At 37.4% G+C, this 27246-nt stretch overlaps 1 protein-coding gene across 2 annotated transcripts in view; it reads left to right on the top strand.

Annotated features, from left to right (window-relative positions):
• TAF1B (TATA-box binding protein associated factor, RNA polymerase I subunit B) overlaps positions 1 to 27246 on the top strand; it is a 52368-nt gene that overhangs the window by 15870 nt on the left and 9252 nt on the right. For both annotated transcript variants that reach the window (XM_054063324.1, XM_054063325.1), the window contains exons 8-12: positions 762 to 861; positions 21113 to 21260; positions 23802 to 23979; positions 24271 to 24317; positions 27070 to 27160. In XM_054063324.1, the coding sequence (XP_053919299.1) occupies positions 762 to 861; positions 21113 to 21260; positions 23802 to 23979; positions 24271 to 24317; positions 27070 to 27160 (564 nt within the window). The remainder of the gene's footprint in view (positions 1 to 761; positions 862 to 21112; positions 21261 to 23801; positions 23980 to 24270; positions 24318 to 27069; positions 27161 to 27246) is intronic.

Here is a 27246-nt window from a genome sequence, read left to right as displayed (position 1 = left end):
GCTAAGATGTTAGATAAGAGAAGGGGTTTGGTGTGGTGGTGGCCTTTTATTGGTAGCTGTTGTTAAGTCCCATCATATATGTATGTGTATGTGTGTATATATATATATATATATATGAAAAAGTCAAGAAAAATCCCAAGGAACACTGTCAACCACTTACCAAAGCCAGTTTTTGACCAAAAAAAAGTGTTATTTGGGTGCAAATTAAAAAATAAATAATTTTCTATTTATTAGCACACAAAATCATTTCTATTCGTGCCTGAATAATACCTTTTTTAAGAGATCAGAATAAGATGTAACTTTCAGGTCTGTGTATCTGCTCATCATTCTGTGACTTTCCTCCCTACCACCTTACCAGACTTAAATTCCTCCAGAAGAAAGTGTGTGTATTAAAAGTAAAATGTACTTAAAACTTTTGAATTTTGAAAATAAAAAAAATCAACACTATTCAAAGGAAGCTTAAAGCAGTTTCAGAAATGCAGTAGCTGAAGAATGTGGAGAGTGAGCTCCATATAAGCTTACTGCCATGACATTAGCATTTGTCAATCAGCTGAGCTTGGAACTTAAAGGCTTGTTAAATGATTGAACTGGGTTTTGTCCTATGGAGCATTTAGAGGTGTGTAACTTCAAATTGCTTAGGCAATATAATACTGATGTTATTTCAAATCAGAAGTTGATGTCTATATTCATTTTAGAATAAACATATGTATTTGACAAACCAAAATCTGTTTTGATTTTGTCTTCATTTTTTTTATATGCAGGTTTGTTGTTGAAGGTCATATTCCGTACTTTAATGTTTTTCTGCATTTTCCGGAGAAGATGAAGTTATATGGACTTGACCTTAAGATCTTTTGTGTAGAGGTAATTTTTTACTTAAGGGGAAAGATTAAAAAAAAAGACCGAAAACTAGTTATCTTGTGGTATTTTAATTTTTTTGTTCACTGTATGAATAAATTGATTAGATCTAGTCTTATGTTTCACATTATTAGAGCCTGTGAAGAAACCAGTGCAGTTTGTGACTTGGAGTGCTTTAATCTTTAACCAGTCTTATTAAGCTGATTACCTAAGTTAAAACGAAATCAATAAGTACTTGTGAAGAAATAAGTATTCAGTACTGCTTTTGGAACACTCAGAAATAGGATTTGGCTTAACATCTAAGGGCAATGTATTATCCTTTTGGTGCTTATTTAAAGTATCTCTTGAATTTGTTGTAATTCCATATTCTTTTCAAAAAATATGGTTTAGAAGCTATATCTTGTTCTATTTCTTGCTGTACTGGTAGAAATATAGCAAACCTAAATTCTACATAAGGGGTTGTGGCCCTTCTGGAAGAAAAGTGATGGACAGTCTTGAGAAAAATGTAAATTTCCCTTATCTAAGATTATTATTTAAGGTGATAATGATTCCCCAGTAGTGTTTATTTTGCAGAAAAAAGGGTTTGTTGTGGATTTTTTGAGTGTGCAAATAAAATCGTAGCTTTCAAGAGCAGAAAGCAACATGGCTGACAGGAAAAGAGGTTTTGGTTTGCTATAAGTGTTTGGCACCAAAGACCTCAGTGATGATGTTGCAAGTAATGTTACCATTCTATATTCAGTAGGTCACGAGTTGTTCATAAGCTCATCTGTTGCATTTCTTTATTATACCTCTGCTATTCTGTCTGGTTAAATAATAATTATGACCTCAACTTTTAAAAGTCAGGAGATAGATTTAGTATAAAACCTCTTGATTTCTTTTTCTGTCTTAGAGCTTTCCTGAATAGAAATGATACATCAGGTTTAACTCTAGGTATAAACCACCTTTTTTTTAAAAAAAACACCCTCTTTTAATTCTGAGTCTCGCTGTCCTTCTTTGCCTCCATCTTTTGTAATTGTTTTTGTTTCTCAAAAGTGGTTGCACAGAACTTGTATTCTGGCCTGACTAAATAAAATATCTCCCCTCCCAATCGTGCAATTAACACAGATAAAATTTTTGTATGAGTTGCAGCTATAAAATTTGTACCATGCCTCAAAGTGGCAGATCTGGTTTGCAGAGAGGAGATGACAATTGCCCTTGGAGGATCCTACTGCTTTCTTTGGGAATAGAGCTGTTTCTGGATGCAGGATGATCTAACACCAGTCCTGAAGGTGATTTCATCAGTCCCGATTAGCTTCTTTTCTCCCAGCACTGTTGGTTTAGATTATTCTACTGCCCCTCCATAAGCACACTTCCCCTATGGACTCTATCATGTCCTGATGTGGGACTGAGACTTCATAACTTGAGAACCGCAAGCTGGTCAATTTAATCTTATTTCAGCTTTTATATAAAAAAGAGGAAGTCTAGCCACTTCACTCTCTGCCTTAAACGCTTATTTAGCTTATATGCACTTCCCTTTTGTCACAAACCAGGAAAAAAACCCCCTCAAATCTAATCTTTTATATTTAAATATTGCTTATGAGGAATCTGTATCTGCTGTGGTCTGTGCTTCAGCTTACAGGATATTGCTGATCTAAAAGCTGAATTTGAGAAACATTTGATTTCTGTCTTGCCTGTTTGTGATACCAATACCTGCACCCCTCACTTCCAAAGTGTAAGGCTTATAGATGCTGATCGAGTCATCTCTTGCCTTTGTTTTCAGTGAGATACATAGATAAAATTATGTAAACTTGCTGTACAGTTTGTTTTCTAGACACTCCAGTATTATTGTGGTTTCCTTTTTCTAGTAGTATCTACTCTCTACTTTACATTCAGTGTTCCTTTAGGAGTGTGTCCTCAGGTTTATTTAGTTTGAACATTTTTGACTGCATCATTGGGCTGATTATTGCAAAAACCTTACTAGCTGTTTCCTACATCTTATGTTTCAGAACTGATCTTGCTGCTTGTTGCAGCATTGAGATTGCCAATAGCTTACTGTATCTAGTTTTGACATCTGAGTTTTGAGAAATTAAAGACATGAGGTTATCGTCCTGGAGCAGGAAGTCAGATTGTGTAATAATACTCCATCCTGAAAATACAGCCTACATTTTTTTCTCCTTCGTGTTCTGTATGTAATATTCGATAGACTATTATCTTCAAAACCTTTATGGGATTATGACTGTTAATAACCAAGCAGGTACAATGCTTGAATGCCACTTTGTTGTGCTTCATGCATGGTGAATTTAAGCTGCAAACATGTTTGAAAATCTCGATAACTGACAGGAATATTCAACAGGTCATGGTTTTATTTTGAACAGATTTTTACTGCATTTAATTCTGTCTTGTGCCAAGTCCCTGCAGCCCAAATTTGAATCAAGTAGTTATGTCATAACTACTGAAAGCCGGTGAAGGGTTTGGAGCATAAGCCTTATGAAGAGTGGCTAACAGAGCTGGGGCTGTTTAGTCTGGAGGAAAGGAGGCTGAGGGGACACCTTATCGCTCTCTACAATGGCCTAAAAGGAGGCTGTAAGGAGGTGATGGTTGGTTTCTTCTCCCTGGTAGCCAGTGATAGGACCAGAGGAAATGGCCTCAAGATGCGCCAGGGGAGATTTAGGTTGGATATTATGTGGAATTTCATTATTGAAAGGGTTGTCAAGTATTGGCATAGGCTGCTCAGGGAGGTGGTTGAGTCACAATCCCTGGAGGTGTTTAAAAGATGAGTAGATGTCATACTTGGGGACGTGGGCCAGTGGTGGACTTTGCAGAGTTGGATTGGTGGTTGGACTCAAATAATCTTAAAGGTCTTTTCCAACCAAAATGATTTTATGATTCTATAGTAATTTGAATGGAGTCATACTGAGTATCATTTTATCAGTGAAGTACAGGTGAAGCCTAACTTGATAAGACTTGTCTTACATAAAAACATGCTCAGTGGCTTAAAGTTGTTTCTCAGTAACAATTCCCCAGATACCCAAAATATACTGAATGTGTACAAGGTTGAAATTGCTATAGCTTTAAAAAAATAAATGCAACAATTATTACAAGGTGAGTCATACTTTCTATCTCTGGAGTGACGTGTGTATGTGTACATGAACATTTTTTTTCATGCCTCGTCATTTATTAGTAGTAGTTCATTTGCGAGGAACGTGTCTGATTCCAGGCTTTCCAACCGATGCACTTCTTTGTGGTGTAATACAAGAGTAGAGTTCATATCACTGACATTTCCCCCTGTCTGGCATACAGTTTAGCAATTAGAGGTGATTGCAGCATCTGTCATACAAGGAGAGGCTGAGAGTGCTGGGATTTTTATCCATTAGAAGAGAAGGCTGGGAGAGGATTTCAGTAATGTGTATAAACACTGGACAGGAAGGAGTGGGGTTACAGTCAGTACTCTTCTTGGTGGCGTGCAGTGGAAAGACAGGAGTCCACGCGCACAAAGTGAAATACAGGAAATTCCATTTAAACATAAAACTTTTACTGTGAGCATGATCGGACACTGAAACAGGCTGCCCTGAACCACTGCGGAGTCCTCATCTTTGGAGATGAACAAAACCTGACTGAACGCAATCCTGAGCAACTTCCTTCAGTTAACCCTGCTTTGAGCTTGGGTGTTGGACTTGACAGTCTCCAGAGGTCCTGTCCCACCTCAAGTATGCTCTGATTCAAATGTTGTAGTGTGCCTTGTATTCTATTTCACACTTTCAGTGGAGATGGCAGATAAGCCCTTTGTATTTCAGCAATGGAACGGCTAAGAAGAAGGACATTATTTTTTCATGCTGTGTAAGCAAACTTTTAAGACCTGCCACAGGTATCTGGACACCTGTCCAGAAGTCTGGGAGCTGTGGGCTTTACTGCCATAAATAAATAAAGAGAAGAAGAGGAGCCTCCACCTTTCCATATCATCTTTAATATGATGTATAACTGTTAAACAAGTGTCAGGTCCTAGCTAGAGATAAGTATTACCTCACAAGGAGTATTTTATGAAAGGCAAAATTACAAAAAAGGTATGAAGATCTTTGTGTAAAATTAGTTGCTTGTCTTCCACAGGTGTTTGTCTGTACATTGTTCCAACTCTCTTTTCTAAGCTTTCACTTGATTGGCTTTCCTGTTTATCCCTTCTTCTATTAAAATCTTGTGTATGTTAGAAGTTAGCCTTTGGTAAATGTACAATCAGAGGGTTTACAGGGCAAACAGCAGCACTAGCAGCGAGCTCCTGCTCAGTTCCTAGTTCAGAAGTTCTAAATTCCCAGTACAAGAGAAGAAAAACCAAGTTTTCATCTTACTCTGCAAAGCTTCATTTTTCTAAAACAAGTATTCTTATTCTGCTTGATTAAAACCTTTTTTTAATGCATCAAGAGAGAAACAATGAGATGCTTAAGGTTTGGGGGTTTTTCTGTGCAGATCAAGTTTTTATTCTTGCTATTTGAAATTTGTTTAAGTACAGTAAATCCCTGTTGATCTTCTGGCTTGCAGTAGTAGTGAACATGTCTTTGATGAGCACAGTCGTCTTTTCTTTTTTGGGTGAAAATCATCTTTGTTTCCTTTTTAATGCACAGGATAGGGGGGCTGGGCTAGATGATCTGTAAAGGTCCCTTCCAACCCAAGCTATTCTGTCATTCTGTGATACCTATTTGTTTAAAAGCCTGCTAGAGTAGGAGTTAAAATGAATCTTTAAATTGGTAGTAGTATGTATAGAGTTCTGTGGCTAATTTATGTCAGCTTGTTTTATTTTTATTGATAGTATCTGTCCTCCAGTGGAACTACACACAGATTTTCTCTTCCAGTATCTCTATCCTCATACAAAATTTATTAAAGCATCCCTTTTCTCTTGAGCTAGTAACAATTTTTCCTTGCCGTAGAACCGCTTTTCCTTACGTTTTTTATTTGGGACCATTATCATTACCTGATAATGTTTTATATAATTATTTTACTTGTGCTTTAAGGTTGTTCTACTTTGCTGTCTCGAGTTTACTTTTAGCTTTCATTGCTTTTACAAAACTCATTACTTTTTGGCATATTTTACCCTTTATGCATTGTTGATTTTTTTTTTTAACATCCAAAACCAATTTTTGGTTTTGATTCTCACGTTCTTAACACACACATGCAAACTTAAATGTATGTGTCTATATAGGTGAGCAGGTCACTCCCATGGCTGTTGGGCAACTTGATTTACTGGAGTGTTGGAGATAACAAACATGTCACTTTGGGGTATGTGCTGTGTGGAACAGGATAGGTCTAGTCTCATAAATATCTTTCAGATCCTGTTGTTCTGAAGAGCTTCAGGAATGGTTGTCTTTTTAGATTCACAAGTATATGGACTTGGCAAGGAGCCAAATATGTGACCTCAGTGAAGTTCCTTTCTTTCACTCTCTCCTCCAACTTTAAAATTACTGATTTTTTTTTTTTAAATTTGTTTAAAAATCTTTTTTTTTTTTTTTCTAAGGGACAGGGGGTGGGGGGTGGGCTAGGTGAAAGCTGAGCTTGGGAAGTGTTAGATGAATTCTGTTTAGAAATTGCCCACCAACCTGCCTTCGAAGACAAAAGGAATGGGTATTAACCCGATTATCTTTGCTATTGCTTCTCCTCTGCAGTGGGGTCATGGAATGACTTCTCTGTATGAGCTTTTATCTTTTTTTCCTTTTCTTAAGATTTTTCATTCAGAGGGAAGTAGCTGCATAATTCTGAGTCTGTCTGAAGGCACCTGTGTTCTGAGAGAGCTACCAAATGCTTTGGTGTTGTTAGTGTTGTTGATATACCTTGAAGTCTAGGAACCTATATTTTTAAAATACTTCTTTTTTTTTTGTTTTATGGTTGAATTCCATTCCTCTCCATCTTCCTTTTTTTTTGTTTAACAATCCACTGAATATTGCTGCCTATAACAAGAAATGTACTTATTTAGACAGCTTTGACCTTGCAACGTGAGAAAATTAATATCCAGGTTACTTTTTGGTTGTCTTAGTATACATTATTATTCTTTTTGTTTTGTTTTACATGTTCTACCTCCAACTTAGCCTTAGTAACAGAAGCACTGTTTAGTTTGACTTCTGCTCTATATAATTCACCTGCTTCCATCTCTAGTTGTTTAGGTTGATAAAAAACTCCTAGTGTTATTCTCTAGATTTCTCCGTGGTACAGAAGTTCTTTCTAACCTTCCAGCTGAGAGAGATGTTACCATCTTCCTTACCTTTGCCTGTGGAAATTTCTTGAATGCACCCTGGTAAAGGGACAGCAATATCATGAAACTCAAAAGTATGTCAGGATTTTCTCCCCTTTCTCCCACCTAACTGAAAGGCAGGTTCTTTCTTCTTCTTCTTGATATCTTTTCTTCTTTCAGATTTATTTTTTTACATGAGAATTTTGTCTAGTTTTGTCTCGGTCAGATTAGGCCAGCAGTTCCAGGCAGTTCTTGTGTTCAGTTTAATAAGAATTTTAATTCATGTTCTATTATGAACTGATGTTGGCTTTGGTGGGAAAAGGAGAGCATGAAAAGAAATATTTGCTGCCCTAAGAAAAGGTATAATTCATATAGGCTCTTCCTTTTTCTCATGGTAACCCGTGTGTTAAAGTAGGTACCATAATGTATTTCTGAAGAAGACTGGAAAACCCTAGCTCTTTTCAGAATGTATCACTTTGGTGCAGAGTGTTTTATTCTCTGTGATGCTTTGGATTTATTTTGAGATGAAGGAGTAAATATCATGCATGCGTGCGTGCACGCACCCACCCTCCCTAGGGATTATTAAATTTCTTTGCTCTTTTATTTGGGAATAAAAGGCCTGCTTTAAACATTGAGAGGTGCTCGCTCTTCTCTATGCTCTCGGGAAAATTTCCAGTTCTTTGGTTTCTTTTCTTAGAGTATTCTGTAGCTTGTGTTTTCCTTTTGTTCTACTCTTCTATTTCTTTCTCTATGGGTTTTTATTCTCAGTAGCACTTTTTTATCTGTATTGTTCTGCTAGTGATCCTTCTGCCACCCATCTTTCTGTATCAGTTTCAGTCAGATCTCACTTATGCTGAGGATTTGAGAGATCAATTTCTGAGATGAATTTGCCAAGATACCCCTCTTCTATCACAAATGCTTCTGCTTTGCTCCTTTGTTCTGCATGCTTTGCAGCAGAGCAGCTCTTGAGTTTTGAATAAAATTATGACTTACGGTCTTCCATTGAAACTTTGTGGTAATTTTGATTCGGATCTCCTCTAGCTATCCCATAAAGGAGTTCCTCCACAGCAGCTCCTCGTGGGAGCTGCAGCTTCAGTCAGCTCTCTCCTCTCCTGACCTTAGGAAGGTTACTTGACTGATGGGATATTTTTAGCTTCCATTTTTCCCATTATCATTGTATTATTTTGTTCAGGATCTGTGCCAAGCTAATAATTCTAGAGTTCCTGAATCTCCTCTTTTACATTCTTTTAAAAACACTGCATATTAATGTGGAGAGTCCTTTGATGTTTAGAATTTCTTAAGATTATTTAAAAAACAACATTTGTGTTTCAGAGAGCTCCTCAGTTATTTCCTTGAAGCTTCTTGTGTGTAAATTTTCTGGGCCCCTCCTTTGTAAAATACACAGTTTTATCAGATACTGGTTTGCTTTTTTGCAGACATAATGTTTCTCTTCCTTACATCTGATTTTAATGAGATGGGTTTGTATTCTTTTTCCAGTTACAGAACAATCTTGCTTTTTCTTCGTATTTATTTCATGACTTACTCACTTACCTGTGGCTTTGAGATTCAAGGTTCTGACTTTGGGGTTTTTTTTCCAATTTCCCTGCTGCCTACGGCTTAGTCACCTTTACCTCTTGTTTCATTGCAGAATATCTATAGTGCTGTTTCTTACTTTTTTTTATCTAGGAGATTGTCCCTGCATAATTTGTAGTCAAATCCTCCTTGTGCTTCAAGAGGGGTATCTTTTATTTGTGGTTTTTCCTTTATCCCATTAGACCACAATAAAATGAGGGATATGACCAACCTGTCTGGGAGTATAGTGACCTACTGTATGTGGACAGCTCTAAAGCATGTGCTTTTGTATCTAGGAGCTACACATTTTTCTGTCATTTACTATCTTGAGAACACGGTTTAAACTCAGGACTTACATGTTATGCAGTACTACCCCATGCGGGACTTATCTTCCAAGTTCAAAATGATGATGTAATGTTAATAATTTAGGTTACAATATAGCTAAATGTTGCTGAGTTTTGCTATAGAAAAAAGTCGAAGGATACCATACCTCAGATTTAGCCTTTCTTTCTGATTCCCTTTGTTATAGACAACATTACAATTGGAATACCGTTGTTAATACTTCCACTGTATAAACATTTAATGCCTTGTGACCATCTAACAACTCAGTTACTCATTAAAAACTGGTTTGAATTAGATGGAGATGTGCCACAAAAATGCATTTGAATCAATTTAGTATTGTTTAAGCATAGTAAAAGCCATTTTGTTTTGTAAATTCAGCTGACAAGTTTAAGGAGTTTAAGACACCTCCTGATTTGGATTTCCCTGTGAATGTTGGGGGCAGAAGAACTGTCAGGTAGCCTGGAGGAACACATAAAATTGGAAGATTTCTCACGGATTAAGAAGATTGCTCAATATTTTGACGATTACCTGCTGTATACGACCAAAACTAGGACTTGATTGTAGTTTTCAGCTTTCAAGGCTAATGGCTCAATTTTTGAGGTAATTTGGCATTCAGTCCCCATTAATTTCTAGTAATCACTGCCAGCTTGTAGTGAAGTATGAGGGGGTCCATGTCATTTATGCTGCTAGGACTGGTTGAATAATTTGGCTGTGTTCTGACTGGAAGTAGCATCAGTGTTACAGGTTTCTTGAAAACTAGTTCTTTGAATTTACAGTACTGAAAAACATGTGGAAACTCTCAATCACTTCTGTATCTAAGTGTGTTGCTTGGCTTTTTACATGTTGGAAACACTTGTTTGTGTTTTCTTGTTGGATACTTTGCACTGCTTCTGTTTTGTTTTCTTTCCTGCAGTCAGAAGCGTATCACAAACTGATAAAATATTTTGCTATGCTTGAAATGCCTAAACTTCGACAGATAGGATCTTCCTTGGGAGGTTTTGAAAGTTAGCTACCTTTCTCACTGAGAGCATTTTCATTACATACCGAAAAAGCATAGATAGAGATTAGCAGAGGGACTGTATAGTACTGATGCTTTTCTCTTCTTGCCTACGCTCAGCTCTTTTCCTGGAGGACTGAGCAAGCTCATAGAGCTTGCATGCTGCTTTCGCTCTCAGTAGTAATTCTTCCAACGTTGCACTGAGAACAAAATACTTTTTCATCATTCTTTCAAATACAGAAAGAAATGGCTGTCTTCTCACACGCTATTTTGTTATAGATGAGTGCTGAACTTTATTGCGGGGCAGGGAAGAGTGGGATCTGTACTGAAGCAGTGAGGTGCTCAGGGAAGAGCACGATGTCTGAAGGGACGATGTTACTTAGGAATGGCTGTAGAGTACACTGCTCATACCTGCCTTTCTCCAAACCTAAAGCCAGGGGCCGGATACTCTGGGTAAACTCTAAGCTTGTATGGCATAAGCTCATACCAAGCTGTAATATTGACCATTGAGGATCCTCGGAAATCTCATGATGACTGTTTTTAGCATTGCTAAAAATATAGGTATTTGTCCTGCCTTTCAGGCTAATGCCTCTCTCAGGTTTGCTGCTATCATTCCTTGATTTGTACCCTAAATTGGATGCAGTGTCGCTGGATGCTTTTAGACAGCAAGTGATATTTCATTCTTTGTGATTATTTTATATCAAAGATGCTATTTATGGTACTATAATTTCATCAACTTAAAAGCAGAAGGATTAGCGTTTGCTACATTACAGAGTTTGGGTACGTGAATAGAAGTTTATAAACTTGATGGTGTTTCTTAAGTGCTCGTGTTTCTTTGGTTGTGGGTGTGGATTTAGTCTCCTAATTATAGTACTCTTCTAGGAGGGGCAGATGAAGTGAATCACTGTTCTAGGGCTTTACGTTTTTTGTCCCACTGTCTAAGGAGGAATGAAATGCCTTTGTAAACATTTGTATTCAGAATATTGCATGAGGTGGCTACTGGAATTCTTACTGTGGAAATGATTTGTACCATTTGGTGACTGCTTTGGTATTGCTAATTTGACAGGTGACAACAATATGGACTCTAAACTGACATTGCTGTTTTGAATGCTGGTTTGTTAAATCGTTTTTCAGTCTGAAGATGGTTCATAAAATAAAATGGTCTGCTGACCATTGCCTTGTAGGAAAAGGTAAAATGCATATTATTGATGCAAGTAAAGACTACCTAACTTGCAGAATTAATTTTTAAAGAAGAATGATAGCTTTAAACAAAAAATCCCAGTGTGAACAAAAGAATACCTTCATCATTCTATTCAGTCTTGGTTTTTAACTTTTGTTTTTGCTGATAAAATTCTTAATCCTCTGTGTTCTAAAAATGCTACCATCTTGATAAGATTGACTTGGGGGTGGACAAAAAAAGACAAACTTGCCCCTGCCCCATTCTATATCTACTGAAATATGTATTCTCGGAGATTCACAGTTATGAGAATACAAATGGAGCAAACACAGCTGGAAACTTCTGAAATTTTCTTCCTGTCCAACAGTTGACTTAAAAATAATACTTTGAGTCTCTTTGGAGACAATGTGAGTAAGTGAAGAAAAACGGAGTGGAAAGGAGGAGAACTCTAAAGGCAGATATAAGGCAAATTTGGGGGTTTTGTGTGGCATCATTAGAGTGGTTAAGTGTTATACATTAATTTTTGGTTTTCTCTAAAAAAAAAATACTATAATTCATTGACGCGTGAGCTGCTATTAAGATGCGGGGATATACTTTTTTTTCCTCCAATGTCTTTTTGTGTCCAAGCACAATGTTGTCAATGCTGTTGTATTCATGTACCAGCCTTAATTTAAGTAACTGCATTATCTGAATTATACCTGTTTCTGTAATCCCTTCATGATGCTGGTTTTGAACATGCGGTTATTGTAGCCCAGCTACATTGGAATTATTTTCTAATAACTCCTATCTTCTAGTAAAGAAATGGAGATTAACTTTATGTTAATGTATAAATCTCTAATATAATGCACCCATATTTTCAATACTCCATGGAATTCTGGTTGTGTTGGTTTTGCTCTTCTTACCCTCCCTCTTCTCAAAGTTATAGAAGAACTATGATGTACAGAGTGTCACAAGGATCATCAAAAGTAGGGACAATTTTTCTACAAGAAACAATTAACTATCTGCTTCCCTTTTAACATAAAGAAGAGGTGACTAAGAGGAAGGTGTGGGGATAGTTTGTAGAACATGTTTAGGAAGCAACTGTTCAATGTCTCTTCTAATACAAGGACCGGGAGGTATGAGGAAAGTCTGCTGGTCTGCAGGTTCAGAATTGGGTAATGTGGCTTCATAAGTTTTGCGGGTAACTGGTGAAACTCCTTGCATTGGGATATTCTGGGTGTTAAAAGGGCCAACTAATGACTGGATAAAGTTCTGGAAGGAAGAGGGATCTAAAAAATGCAGAGATCTCAATGCTGACTCAGCCACAATGGTGTGCATGCAGCTGGACAGACGTTTGGTAGTGTCATCGTGGTTTGCTTGGTTCATAAATTCCTCCCTACGCATCTTCCTTGCTCATTGCTGGATGCAAGGCTAAATAGATCTTTTGGGATTGATGTGGTACAGCCACTTTTTTTTTTTGTTCTGGTATTTCAATCAGGGTTTCAGTTTGTGGTTGCTCTGTTCTGGAAAGACATTTTTTAAGATCATAAAACTTCATTTTTCATTAACTAGTTATCTGGCAACAACTCTTTTTTTTTTTAAGTTATAGTTGAAGTCTTTAAGTTAAGTGAACTAAATACCATCCTTTAAAGTTTCAGATTTAGAGATCTGGGGAAGTTTCTTATTCAACCTGAAAAATGTTGAGGAATGATTAAATGGTAAAAGTATGCAAAATCATGCTTAAAAGGGGTCTCTCTAGCCTATGGCAAGGAATCCTAAGTGATGAAAACTACATAGTTTTCTTAAGCAGAAACTTTGCTTTTTGAAAAATTATTTTGCTGTCTTGTATCTTTCTAGTGATTCTTTGATTTGCTTTGGTGGGGGAAGTAGAGGAATTGCTTGTTCAAAATCTCACAATGTAAAATTTCTTACTGTTGAGTACTAGTGACAATCCAAACATCAGGAGGAAGAAGTCTGGCCTAGAAATGTGACAAGGGGAGAAATGTGAAGAGCCATGTAAGAGTAAATAAATTCTAGGATGCTAGGTCTTGGGGGAGCCATCCTTGAATGGCAGAGGCGGCAGCTTAAGGATTTTGCACTTTACCTGTAATATTTCTAAAAAGCCTTTGGTTCTGTGCAGTTCTCTTTTGGCCCTTAAGGTAAGCAAAGGTCTTGGATTTGTGACTAGATAAAGCAAATACAATCTTCTTTTCATGTCTTTGAATAGTGATTAAGGTTTTAAAATTAAGCATATGGAATTTAGGAATTACTGGAATGAATTTGCTTTTAGCAGAGACTGATGTATAAGTGCGGTAGGGCGTAGTCATTAATCATTTAATCTCATATTGTTTCTACACCAAGATAGCATCTTAGTTTAGCATGTGGAAAGTAGCGAGCTGCTGCCTTATATCTTTTCCTAGTCTTCATTTAATGTGGGAGTTTATGCCTGCATTAGTGCATGCCTTGTGAAGCCAGCGCAGATACAGAATATTGGATTCTTTTCTTTTCATGCTTGTCGTTCCTGCTCCTCACACAATGGTGCCTTCAGCTGCCGGATGGCTGCTCCTCCAGGGCCAGGCTCTCAGGGTTGGTGTTGTGCTGCCTTGTCACAAGGTGGAAAACTGGGACAAGAGACCTGCCTGAGGCAGCAGGAGAGGGTTGTGGCACCATCATGAGGAAACGTGAAGATTTCCGAAATCCTGTAAAGTAGTCCCCATGTTTGTTTTTTTTTTTTTTTTCTCACCCTAGCTTTTCAGAAGGATTTCACATTGCTTAATAATCTTCTACCGGCTCATACCCATGTCTTGAAGTCATCATGCAGCCCGTAAGAAACTGCTGCCATTTGGATTGTCTCATGCTCCAAGTTTTGGTGGATTGCATGCTAATATTTTACTTTGGGTCTGATACAAACAAAGTAATTTCTGACTAAATCTATTTATAAACTCATGACTGCAGGTCAGAATGTTTACTCTGTTTTCTCCCAGAGTGTTCAGATGGAAATGACAATGGCTTTCTGCTTCCCTGGAAAGTGTATCCACCGGACTGGCTTTTAGACACATTCCTTAGTTTGCTGAGTTCCTGCTCTAAAAGCATTCAAGGTCTGATGTGGAAGGGCCTCTTTTCCTGACTAAAATTTGAATGCACTTAATTGCCATATGATTTTTTTTCTTTGAGTGGTAACTATTTAAAGAATTCAAATTAAGACAGAAGCCGGTCATTCTTGTTTATTTTAAAAAAGAAAGTTTTCTAAGAGGTATAAAGTTCTGACCATACAAATTCTGCAATCAGCTGTGCTGCTTTTGCTTTTCAAAACAAGCAGTGATTCCTGCTTTCGTCTGCAGGTGGTTTGAGATGCCTTGTAATCTTCGTTTTGCTGGAGGTGGGTGTCTATCTGTGGGATTTTATTTTTCTGTCTAACTCTGGGGTTTTTTATGCATTTAGCAGGTGCATGCAGTACTTGCTCCGGGTAGAAAGTAGTGCAGAATGAAAAGAAGCAAGGGTGAGGCTTTTATTTGAAGGAAAAAAATAGCTGAGGAGGAAGTTCACTGCTGAAAGGGTTATTGTAATCAAGTTTATCATGGGAGCTTGCTGTTGTGTAACTGAAACTCTAGCTTGTCCATACCTGTCTTAAAGCATTACTTAATGAAGAAAGAAAACAAACCTACCAAAATATTTATGAAATTCAATAAAATTTGTTCCCAAATGCTTAAATTTCAGTATGTTACGACAGTTCAGCTCCTTCTTGGATTACTCTCTCTGTTTGCAGAAAGACTGCGTTTTTTAGAGAAGTGCTGTTTGTCACTTAGCTTGTGATTGTGAACAGCTAACATTGAAACACATGTCTCTGGTACTGTAATAATATTGAAACTCATTTATTCAAAAAACACTTTAGCCAGGAATCATGTAATGCAGAAGATGTCTTCATCTGAAAGCAGCATATTAAATGGTCTGATGTGCATCCAATAAAACTCTTCGTTTTCTTCCCAGCACTGGATGTTCAGTTAGCTTTTTCTCTCATGTGTGGGCTGCTGGCTCATCCATATGCCATCTTGAGTTCTTAAGACACTGCCCGTGTCAATTCAGTGCAATCTAATATCCTAGCATCCCTAGATTATTTTTTTCTTCTCAAAAATGCATAAACATTGTTTATTTGAGTAATCTTCTAAAATGAATCATTTTTCTAGACAAAGATCCTTCTCTGATCAGGAGTAATTTGGGATTTTAAGATGTAGTAGCTGTTTCAGCTGAGACAGTTAGCACAGGAGAGAGCATGAGAGAGCCTGACTTCTGTGATGTCCAAATGGTATGTTGGCTTATTTTTTTCTTCTCTGCCCATTTGTTGCCAGGCAGATAATTTGGGCAACGTGTTTGCCTGTCTTCAAGGTGGACAAATTGATTTCATTCTCATGTGTTAAGCTTTCAGTTATTCTTTCTACTTGATGAGAGGCTTGTAAAGCAGCAACTGCAAGTGTGTGCTGGGTCTCTCTGTGTTTTTTCTAGTGGAAGAAGTCTCATGAGATGCATATTTCTTAGCAGTTATCTAAATGGAGTTGTAGCAGTTTCACCCAGCTTTGTTCTTGTCATTAGATTCCCTTTTAATGATTCCAGGCACACCCCTCTCTGTGTTACATCAGCATCTGTATGTGATTCATGGATATCAGGGGTTGAAGAAATCTGTCTGCTCATTTAGTCCACATAAAAGTAGCTGCACCAAATCAGACTTGAGGCTCTCCTTGTTCTGATGGTTACCTAGGAAAGGATGTAAGGGCAGGGTACAGCGGCTCTCCCAAGTTTGCTTTCACGTTCACCAGCAATGCACAAGTATGGGATTTTTCTACACAGCCCTTACATTGCATGTCTTTTCTCTGTAACCTGTGCTCTGCCAGAGGTGTTGAAAAATTTAGCTTGAGACTACACAGAATTTAACTGTGCAGTAGTTTTTCTATCTAACCTAGCTGGGGAAAAAAGGTATTAGAGAGTGCTGCTTATTTTTGAAAGTATTTATTCATAATAATACACAGCATTAAAACACATTTAATTTGTCTGTGATGGCTGTTGCATTAGTTTGCTGCTGTTCCAGGTGGGATCAGGATGGTCCCTGAGAGGTAGACAGAGATTAGGCAAGGGGAGGAAAAAATGCTGTTTAAAAAAATATACATCAGCAAAATTTGTTGGGGGTGGGAGCCAGCTTGGTAGCACTGTGAGAGTACACAAAGCATGAGAAAAGATTCTTCAGTAATCTTACTAGTTTGGGCTAGTTGACCACGTTAAAGATGTAGTACATAATGATTGTGTCACAAGGTCATGTCATTCAGTTTTAATACTAATTAGGATGTAAATTTCACGGCTGATACAGTTATTGTCTCCACTGTCAATTCTTTTATGCACTGTGGCATGGTGTCGTCCCACAACAGGCTTGAGCTGCAGACGACGAGATACATCTAAACCAGTTGAGCAGCAGAAGCAAAGTAAAGTGAACAACTTATTGTTGGTACCTGATTTTACCTGATGTAATTTTAAAGCTAGTCTGTGTTCCTGGCAATGTGTGTTTCAATGCAGGCTATATTAAAAGATGTTTACACATGTTAGGGCCTCCACTTGATTTATGACTTCGGCAATAAATACCTTTCATTTTATGAACATGCCTTGCTTTACGCAAGGATTGAACCAAAATTCTGAATTGTGTTGTAAAAGCCCCTTCTTCAACCCCCGAAACCTGATGTTTCCCAAATCTTCAAGTGAAATTGCTTTCTTAGCCCATTTCCTGAGAAGTCTAGTACTCTCTGTTTCAAACTTGGTTTAAGTTGACTTGGCCATCTTAAAAATGATGAAGCCTTGCTGGTTTTTAGGTAATTGTAAGGATATCTAAACTGTAAATGTCAAAGATTGTGCCAGCGACCTACAAAAAGCCAATAATGAAGAAGTAAAGTTGAACTGGGAATACCGGAATCTTATTAGATTCTAGTATTAAAAGGATCACTTAGGAAAGATGTCCACTGCTGCACAGGAGCAGCGCAGGCGAAGGCGGGGCTGTAGAGAATGTGCAGGCATAGGAAGAAAGGGTTCTCAGGTTGGAAATTCACAGATAGAAGAATGACAGGGAAGGAAACTGTGCTGCAAAAAAGTACTGAACAGGAGAGGAGGATGGAAGGGACGAAAAATAAAGGGAGAATTTAAACCAGCTTTATAATTAATTCTTTTCAGAAAGAACATTTTCAGATAGAAAATTATCGCAATAAAATATCTGAACCATGACTATGTAAGTATTGGATGCTGGGATATTGTCCTGGTATGGGAGAAGGATATGGTCTGTACAGTCATCTAAGTAGAGAGTCACTCAGACCACATTTAAAACAAGAAGCTATGGAGCCTGCAAGTGAATCTAGAAAGCAGCCAATGCCTACTGTTTTCTACTTGTTGATCAGCAACATTCTGATATTGTCCAAACAAGTAGGAGAGGCTGCAATCTTGGCTTACTCAAAACAATTACCTGTTACTGTCATCTGATTATCATGCTAATAGTTTGGCTCATCTGGTTCTGAAAACCAGCTTGTTCTTTTCTAATACAGGTGAAAATTCCATGTAACTTTGAAAGATAAAGGCAGCTGATTTAAGTAGTCTAATGAATATTTATCATCATGAAAGTCTTGTTCTAGACACTTCTTCACCAACTCAACAGTGTTGAGTGTGTATTGTCCTCCTATGCTCAGTTGAAGGTGAAGAGAAAAAGAAAAGAAAAAATTTCTCCAATAGTACTCATCTTTGCCACTGCCTTTCTGGAGAGGACTTGATGTTACCGTATTTGTCATATGTGAGAAAAAGATACAAAGACTTTAAAGACAAATCGGTTAAGAAATGTTTTCAGTAACCTCTGCACCCAATCTAGACAAGGGATAGACTCTGTCAGCATTGTTGATCAGTCTTGAAGAAATCCCAGCTTGCGAAACACCTGAAAAGGCTATGGGGTAGCATAACTTTAGAAGAATTTTCTGTCAGTCTTCCTGAAATTATTAAGTGCCCTCAAGGGTTTGTAACTGAGTTTTATATGTGGAGTGTTTCCCAGGTTTTCAAAGTGAGGTGAGAGCTCAGTCACTCTGTGTGCTGATGGACAGGGGAGTTGTCCTAATATTTAGCACAGAAATGCAACTTCAAAATATGTAACAGTGTTTTTATTTTGTGATGGGACAAGTGAAAGTTATACTTGGAGAGGGTGTGACCTACGATCTAATGCTGTCCCCTCTTGTCCAAGTACTCCTCCCTTGGGAGTTTAATGATAGAGTGCTGGAGGCAGAGTTTTTTCCCCCGAAGGAGAGAGGCCACAGCTCTAGATCTTGTTTTCCTAGCTGTTTGCTGGTTGATTTTCAGTGCAACTTGTTTTATCAGGTTCTTTTCTTCTGGCAGAGATAGCTAGCTACATAGAAGGTGATAAATTCTGTTAATTTTGAGGCTACTTGTATGCTGTATCTTGCTTTTTCTTAACACCAGCCTAACATTTGATATGTTGGTTCTGTAGAATTTGCATGTTATTTCTATTTTAACCCTCCCAGTATGTTTGAAACTTTGCAGAATAAGAGAGTTGCTGTATGAACTCACAGCTGTTTCAGAATTAAATAGAGTATGAACAGGGTGTGTAACGACTGGTGAAAAATACCGAAGCTTGGTTACTGAAATGCTTTACTGTCTCCTCAGCCCTCAACCTTTCAGCCTGCAGCCCTTTTGCTGTGATATGTCCTCCTGAGACGTGATTTTGTTGGATCCAGCTTATGTTTGCAGTTTACGGTTTAAGAGGTTACTGCATACTCCTGGAAGCGTGGTGCTCAGTTCAGCTTGCATCATTGTGACTCAGTGCTGTGTTGTAGAAACATGAGTACTACAGTGAATGTTTTTGAGCTTAGGAGGTTAAGCACTGGAAAGCAGAATTGCTTTGTTGTTCTTTATGGTGGGTTACTATGCCCTTCCTAGACCTTCACATCTCGATTGTGTTTACATCTCTTTATGAACACATCAACTAAGAATAGGTTTTCCTGCTAACACTCTAAAACAAACCAATTTGTAGCTCTCAGTATTAATGTGGTTTTTTTTGTAGTTGTTACACCACTTGTGTTTGCTCTTCAAAAATCCAGAAAGCATAATCTGTCCTTGCAAAGCAGAGCGTTTTCTGGTAGTTTTGAAAAAGAAACAAATTGCCTTCTCTAAATTGCAAAGAAAATCTTTGAAACAGAAGTCAGCACTGGGCATGAGGAGGAAAGGATGATTCACCAGTACCTGGGATAGGAAAGCTGTCTTCTTACCCTGACACAGTGAGAGAAGCTCAGGTATAAGGTGGTCTCTACCTTGAGTCCTCCAATTAAGAGTATATTCCTTAAAGTGCCTCTGTGTTAAATTTAACTGTACAGATATCTTCACTCATGGTAGTTTAATGTTTGACAATGGGAATGCTTCAAATGACTGAATTCCCAGTGTCTTAGTTTATTTTAATCTATGATATATCATTAAGAAGCTACTAATTCAACTGCTTCTCATTCAAGTGAAAATACTTTTCACTTTAATGATATTTCATTTATATCTAATTATGAATAGTATTTAAGTAATGCTTTTATTTGAATTATCTGGAATTATCTTTAATTTTGCTGAAGACTAGTTACATATGATTCCGGTTTTGCCCCAAGATTGTTTTGGTATTCAATTTAGCACTGTTTTTTAAGAGGAAAGGAAGGTACTGTGAGCATGGTCTTCTGCAGAAGTCTGGTAGTGCATGTTTTTCTTGTTTCTCAGGATAGTCCTGTTGCAGCCTAAGCGAATTTTTAACACTGTTTAGAAAATAATGATGAACACAATACAACTTCCTGTTACAATAAGTTGCATGTGTAATAGTAAGTGATAGGAAAATGATTAATTTGCTTAAGCATGTGTTCATGCAGTTGAACCAGTCTCGACTGCAGTCTGAGGTTGGACTCGGATGATCCAAGAGGTCTTTTCCAACCTGGTGATTCTATGATCATTTTAAAAAGAGAAGGAAATGCTGGCGATCATTCAAAACCGTAAAATTTGAGCATCGGCTACATAGCTTATATTAAAACAGATGACACCAAATGAATGAATAAAACTGCATTATTTCAGTCTTGTTTTAAACATCATTGCTTTGCTTTTAATCTGGTCTATAAAAAAAAAGTCAGAAGCCTGAATTCATTCTTGTTCAGGGAAGTTTTGATCCTGTGCACAAAATGTAGACCCCTGCTAAATTCCTTTTAAAGTACTCTATGTATAAATTGACCTGATAAAATATGAATACACGCTAAATTGCTCTGTTGCATTAGAACCACCAACTAAAGCAGAAAAAGCATTACTTTTTATATGTTTAATAGGGTCAAATATCCTGGACAACTGGAAGTTTATTGCTTTAAGAGGTAAATTCAAGTAATCATTTAAAATATAGAGAATCATTTAATCATAAGGAAAACCAAAACTTTTTTCTTTTGTACAGTGAGGTTGGTAAAACACTGGAGCAAATTTCACACAGAGCCGTATATGAAGATGCTCAAAATCCAACTCGATTTGGTCCTGGGCAACCTGTTCTAGCTGACCTGAGCAATGGCTTGGTCTTGAGGATCTCAAGCAATCCCTGCTAACCCCCACTGCTCTGTGGTTCTGTGATCTCTCAGCAGTTTGGAGAGTTCACCCTCAATTACTGCTGCATTTCTTTTCCCATGTTCTTTCAATTTTGGAGCATCTGGAGATGTACCAATCACTTGATAAAAAAGACAGTGGTTTGGGTGCAGGTCTGAAGCAACATTTCTTCTCCATTTCATGGTCTCTAAAACTAGCATGCGTTTCTCTGCAATACTGCAGTCTGGCTCCATTGTTACATGTGTTACAGAGTGCCACGAGTCTGTCTAAATAATTCTGCATTAAATAATACAGAATTTAACAGTGATAAATAATTCAAAATCATGAACTAGTATTAGAGAAATGTATAACATCCTTTAACGCTCTCTTTCAGTCATGGCCTGCATATGAAGAAGTGTACAACAAAATGCTTGAGCTTGCAGCATTTTTAGACCTGCCTCGTTTTCCAGATATAACTGACAGCTGCTTTCTTCATCCAGACATGCTCTGCATGAAGTACTTGATGGAAGCTAATTTACCTGGTAAATATTTTTCCTAACCTGGACTGATAAAATTTTTCTTGGCTTTATTGAACTCTAGCAAAAAAAATTTCGGCTTTAAAAGTGCATACTCTTTTCCTTCGAATTTATACCTATTGAAGCTTGAACTGAAAGATAATTTCTATAGAAAGCACCTTCATCAAACATTTAGAGTATGTGTTAAAGGCTCAGAAATGCAGGGGCACTCTGGTGGTGGCTCTCCAAGGCTCTGGAGTGGATACTTCATTTCAAATCTTGCAGTATCCATGTGAACTAAGAAGCACTAGTTGAAGTCGCTTGATTTATTAACTTTAGCTAAATGATTCATGAAGTTGGGATGTGATTGCTTAGCAGTGGAATTGTTTCATGTATAATATTTACTGTATATTCCATAATATTGCATATTACCATTAACTTTAGTATTGACAAGCTATGCTATGTGACAAATCGGCTGCTGTCTCACTTGATTTCTGATTTAGTTTGGAAATGTTATATTGCAAAATATGGTATGTTTTTGTTTATCCTAAAATTAAGTTGAATATTGAATTGCCAAAGAAAGACCAATAAGTCATAGTATGTGAACTGTATGTTGGGTTACCATAGTTGGTATCAAATACCACTGTCACTGAAGATGAATTATACAGACAAATGGCCCGTAATTTTAGATTTATTTTTTTTCCTAGCATTCCAAAAATTAATAGCTTGTGGGTGTTTTGTTTTCTTATTTTGCAATTAGCTACATTGAATAAAACTACTTGATTTCTCAGTTTACTCACAGTTTAATGAAGAGAAGATAACCAACAGTTTTAGGGCTGAAGTTCCAGAGTAGAAGCTCTGATTTTGTAGTTTTACACCAGCATTGGGATCCTATAGAGGATCACATTATTGTTCAGATACTTATATGTCAATTGAATCAAAGAAAAATCTAGAAATATGGCATTTTCAGATTTGTTACAGAGGAATACCAAGCTAAGTACTCTTTGAAAATTACTCTAAAATAATATATTGTCCTTTACTTTTTTCTTGCAACTAAGCTTTTTCTTATGTAGAAGTATTTTTTTACAAATTGAAAAGGATTACAATTGTCTAATGACTCCTAAAAAAGATAACTTAAGCAATCAATTAGCAGTGTTTCTTAGACACCAAATACTAATGAAAAGGCCATTTTAATTAGCTGAAATAAAAGAAATTATACTGACGGTATTTATAAGAAAATTTAGTTTCCAGATTTTGTTCAACTTTGTATTACTGTTATGCATGAAAGGACTTAAAGAGAGTTCCTACTGAGCAAGCAGCAAGAAAGAATAAAGTGTAGCTGGATTAAGGTTGTACTTAGTTGTTAACGTTGCTAACCTTTGTGGAATCTAATGGTGATGTAATCAACTCCTGTATTTCTTGCTGAACTGGAAAGGTGAGAAATTTGGGGGATTTGTATCTGTGAAAAATAAGCATAGAGTAATAAGAGACTGTATAGACATCATACTGCTGCTGTTGGAGCTGTACTTGTATCTTTTTGGCATAAGCCGTGCTACAGAGTGCGATCAGAGTTTACAGCGTAAGGCCAGCTTTAACTTAGGCTGGGATCGTCTGTATCTCAACCAGGTTTTTACGGGGTGGCTGCAAGTTCTGCCCTGCCATTCTGGGCTGCTGTTTGTACCCGAGCTGCTTTAAAACTAGCCCCTCTTCCTCTTTGCAGTAGAGTCCTTGCATGGGTGTTTAGTCAGCACACAGGGAAAGAGTTTGTCATGTTTTGCACTTTTGGGTTTTTTTTAAACTCTGTATGTAGATTTAAGGTAGCCTTTCCCACAAGAGTATTCAGGATGATCTAACAACATCATTCAAGTAATATCAAAGCACTACTAGAAATGTGATTCCCACCCCACAGTGGGTATAGTAGGTCATAGAATCACAGAATAGTTTGGGTTGGAAGGATCTTAAAGATCATCCAGTTTCAACCCCCTGCCATGGGCAGGGACACCTCCCACTGGATCAGGTTGATCAAAGCCCCATCCAGCCTGACCTTGAACACCTCCAGGGATGGGGCAGCCACAACTTCCCTGGGCAACCTGTTCCAGTGCCTCACCACTCTCATCATGAAGAAATTCTTCCTTGTGTCCAGTCTAAATCTGCCCCTCTCCAGTTTATACCCATTGCCCCTCATCCCATTACTACAAGCCTTTGTAAACGGTCCCTCTCCAGCTTTCTTGTAGCCCCTTCAGGTACTGGAAGATCACTATAAGATCTCCTCAGAGCCTTCTCTTCTCCAGGTTGAACAAGCCCAACTCTCTCAGCCTGTCCTCCTGTATGGGAGGTCCGACTCACAACTGTTTTCTGTGTAAGTGCAACGAAGGTTGCCTAGCGTTTATAAAAATACTCAAAAATACTTTAACACTATGAAATATTTAAGCCTGAAAATAATTTCTGCCTGATGATCCCAAAAGATATAGGCATTCTTTTTGTGAAATGACCAATATATTTGCACTGTAGAAGTAATTTTATTTTTTCTCAACATACTCATTTTATATTTTTATTTACATTAATCAGATGAATTACATCATTGGACTTGTCGAGTGGTAAAAAAGATCCATGTTGGAGAGGTGGATTTCCTGACGCTTGTGCCTGGAAATAAGTCAACAAGAAGTGTGAAATACGATATTCTTGCTGTAGCAGTTATTATAGTAGTGCTCAAATTATTGTTTTTATTAGATGATCATTATGAATGGTAAGTGTGCAAATCAGTACCAAAGCCCAAATTTCAAATACTGCAAATGTTTGTCTTATATAATTCTTTCTTTAGTAATATTAAATTTACAATATTTGAATTTTTATTAAGTTTGGTAGCATAAAATATATAGACTTGAAGGTATTTTAGAACTCAATGGTACTTATTTTTAAAATCATCAATTTGAAAGTTAGAATGAAGATTAGGGTGTAATTTTTGTTGGTTTTATTTGATCTTCTAGTGAAAAGTGCAATATTTGGATCTACAAAATGGTTTGGGTTTTTTTTTCAGGTTACTTTCAGACTTCGCTGAAGAAAGAAATAAAAATAACAATGAAGGTACCTAAATACTCTAGTAGAAGCAGTCTTACAATTTTGTAAATGAAATAACTTTGTAATCAGGCTTAGAAAGACTTGTCTTTAAAAAGTGAGTTTGTCATTTATTTTTTTAGTGCATATCTTTATTTAAAGTTGTTCATGTAAAATTGTCTCAGTTTACCTGCATAATTCTTATTGTATTGGATAGGGGAATTTGATACACATTTTCCTAGGTACTTTTCTGCTTCTTCTCATATGTATTTGCCTCTTAGAATTTTATGCATGGTAGGTGAAGATGAATGGGCACGCAGTAAAAAAGGGAACGCACTTTGATCGTGGAGAGCAGATACTTATTAGGGGCATCAAACCACGTTTATGATAAAATCCAAACTTGTTTGGTCTTGTTAAATAAAAAGTCTTAGCGTGTAACATACTTCAGATGTAATCTATTTTCTTAGTCCAAATAATCCTGAGAGAGGGTGGAAAGCTAGGAGCAATTAAGATAGAGAAGATAATGGTGTGAACATGGTTCTTTGAGGGCAGAAAGACCAAATCAAAATCTTCAGGAAGATGTTCTGTGGCCCGATTGAGATCACAGGTAAAGACAAGAGCAAAGATGTGTCAGTGGGTTTATCTTTTAGGCCTTCACTCCAGTTTTAGGTCCGCTTTGACCTTTCTGTTACTTTTTAGAAATTGAAGTCAGTAATACAATCAGTGTTAGCCATGCATGAGCACAATTACTGCTCTATCTAGAGATTGTAATCACTGTTAACTAAAACTGATAATTCTTATTTTCAAGTGGATACACAAACTGATTTGGGATTATTCCTTTTTTTTTTGTCATTCCCCTTGAAAACTTGAAGTCCATAATGGTGACAGGAGTAGAAATTGCGCAACTGCTTGCAAGCTGAGGCTCAAAGCCATTAATGTCTTAATGGAGTTTCTCTCTTATTAACAAGTCTCATTGCCCTTGGGAATTAATACTGCATTCTTTGCCCACTTTTTTGCTTTAAAAGCTGCTGTTGCACAATGATCCATGCGCTGTGTTGTGTTGTCCCGCTCCTTAAAACGTTGGGGTGATAGTGAGCAGCTGCACAGAGGAGCTGATGTGAGAGTTTCTTAGGGCACTGATTAGTGCCAGAGCTCAAAACCGCCCCTGGCGTTTTCCCAAAGTTAGCATGCTGAAATGATTAATGGTTAATACTGAGTTTTAAAGATCCAATTTATGTTGACTCCATTCTCAATGTAACAGTCCTTTCCTTAGTTTTTTGGGTTTTTTTTTTAATTAAAAGATAGTATTTCAACTCCTACAGTTTTTCAAGACAGACTAGAAGCTGTGCAGTAGGCAGTTGTAGTTACCTAGTGTGCTTGTGTGTCTGTGTGCTGTGAGCTGCACACATACACAACACTATTTATGTTCAAATAAAACATGTTATTGAGATGTATATATGTACATGTGTATCACAGAGCCATGTATGTTCCAATCATCTCAGTTACATGAACATCAGACTAGCAGCACTGGCCAGGTAGATGGTTTTTATAGTGTAGCATCATGTCTCTGACAAGGGGTTTGCTTGTGACAGATGCTTGATAATTCATAGGAAGTTTAATAAACATTTCCACCCCCTACCCGAGACTGCCCTCCTAGTAGTTTAGGAGTATTTACTTAAACCTCTGGGTTTAAGGACTTCATAAAATAAGCTGTATCCACACCTTTGAATTTAGAACTACTGAAGAGTTTTTCTTCCCTTCATTTGTCTGTTGCTTTTGAGTCCATCTGTATTTCTAGGATCTAAAGTGTCCTGTGGCAGGATAACTTGAAGAGCAAAAATGCAGATAATAGAAAATGTATAAAAGCTTGATTATAAGAACAGTATATTCACCTTCAAACCAGTTTAAACAGCTAGCTGGCAAAGCTAAGCATGATGCAAGCATCATGCTCGGTGCAGCTAGGGTGATGGGGAAATGCAAAGCCTGATTAATTCACAATGCAGATAATCCACCCACAGTTTAAGAGTTGATTGTATTTTAAATACATAAATCTAGACAGTAGTTCTGTTTGGAATTCTTGTACTTACTGTACCCAGCTGATCTGCTTCCGATCTGTGCTTCTCTGAAGCACTGATGATAAATGTGCTACTAGAATGCCGTATGCCTTAACGTTTTTGCATGTACTGGGAAACATTTGTTCACATATTGACAACTGAACCTCCTGTGCTCAAAACATGGGAGCCTGTTAAGTGGATACAATCGTCTAATTTATTTTTCCAGCTCTGTCAGGTTTCATGGGTAGTAGGATAGACACTGCAGAGCTGATGAAACTGTTTGAAATTTTGCATCTGAGCTTGTTTAGATCCTACTTGTTTAAACCTAAGCTTGATATATGGTTTCATGAATCCCTTGAAGTCGATCCTCAAACAGATGAAGGCCACTTACTATTGAGATTGAGTTCATTTGGTAGAGAGAAGGTAGTTTCTAGGTTTAACATCCAGAAAGGAGAGAAGGGATTTTAATTGTGCTAAATCTATGGCACTGCCTCTAAGCTAAGGGGCTTCTTTGCACTTCCTATGACATGCTGTTCTTTCACTGTATTTCTGCTTTTCTCTATCTTACAGAATTGCTATATCAGCTATGTCTCCTTTAAGCATGCAGAATTTGGTATAGGTTTGTTTACAGGTGCAAGATGCAGGGTCTGACTGTGTGGAGACCACCTTCAGTGTATTGCATGTTTCTTTCACTTCTTCCCAACCTCACATGTGTATGTTTTATTCAGGTGGTCCGTATTTTGAGCTCAAAAAGTGGTACAAAGTCATAAAATGTACCTTGGATGCAGAGCAAAAGAAATTGGATGAAGAAAAAGCCAAGTAAGAGGTTTTTAAGTACATTTTTTAAGTTAGACTGGTTGACATGAAATCCTGACCCCCACAGAACTTAAAAAGGTTAGGAATTT

The sequence above is a fragment of the Cuculus canorus genome, chromosome 3 (assembly GCF_017976375.1).
Source record: "Cuculus canorus isolate bCucCan1 chromosome 3, bCucCan1.pri, whole genome shotgun sequence".
In the NCBI taxonomy this organism is placed as follows: domain Eukaryota; kingdom Metazoa; phylum Chordata; class Aves; order Cuculiformes; family Cuculidae; genus Cuculus; species Cuculus canorus.
This window is presented reverse-complemented; position numbering and strand designations above follow the sequence as displayed.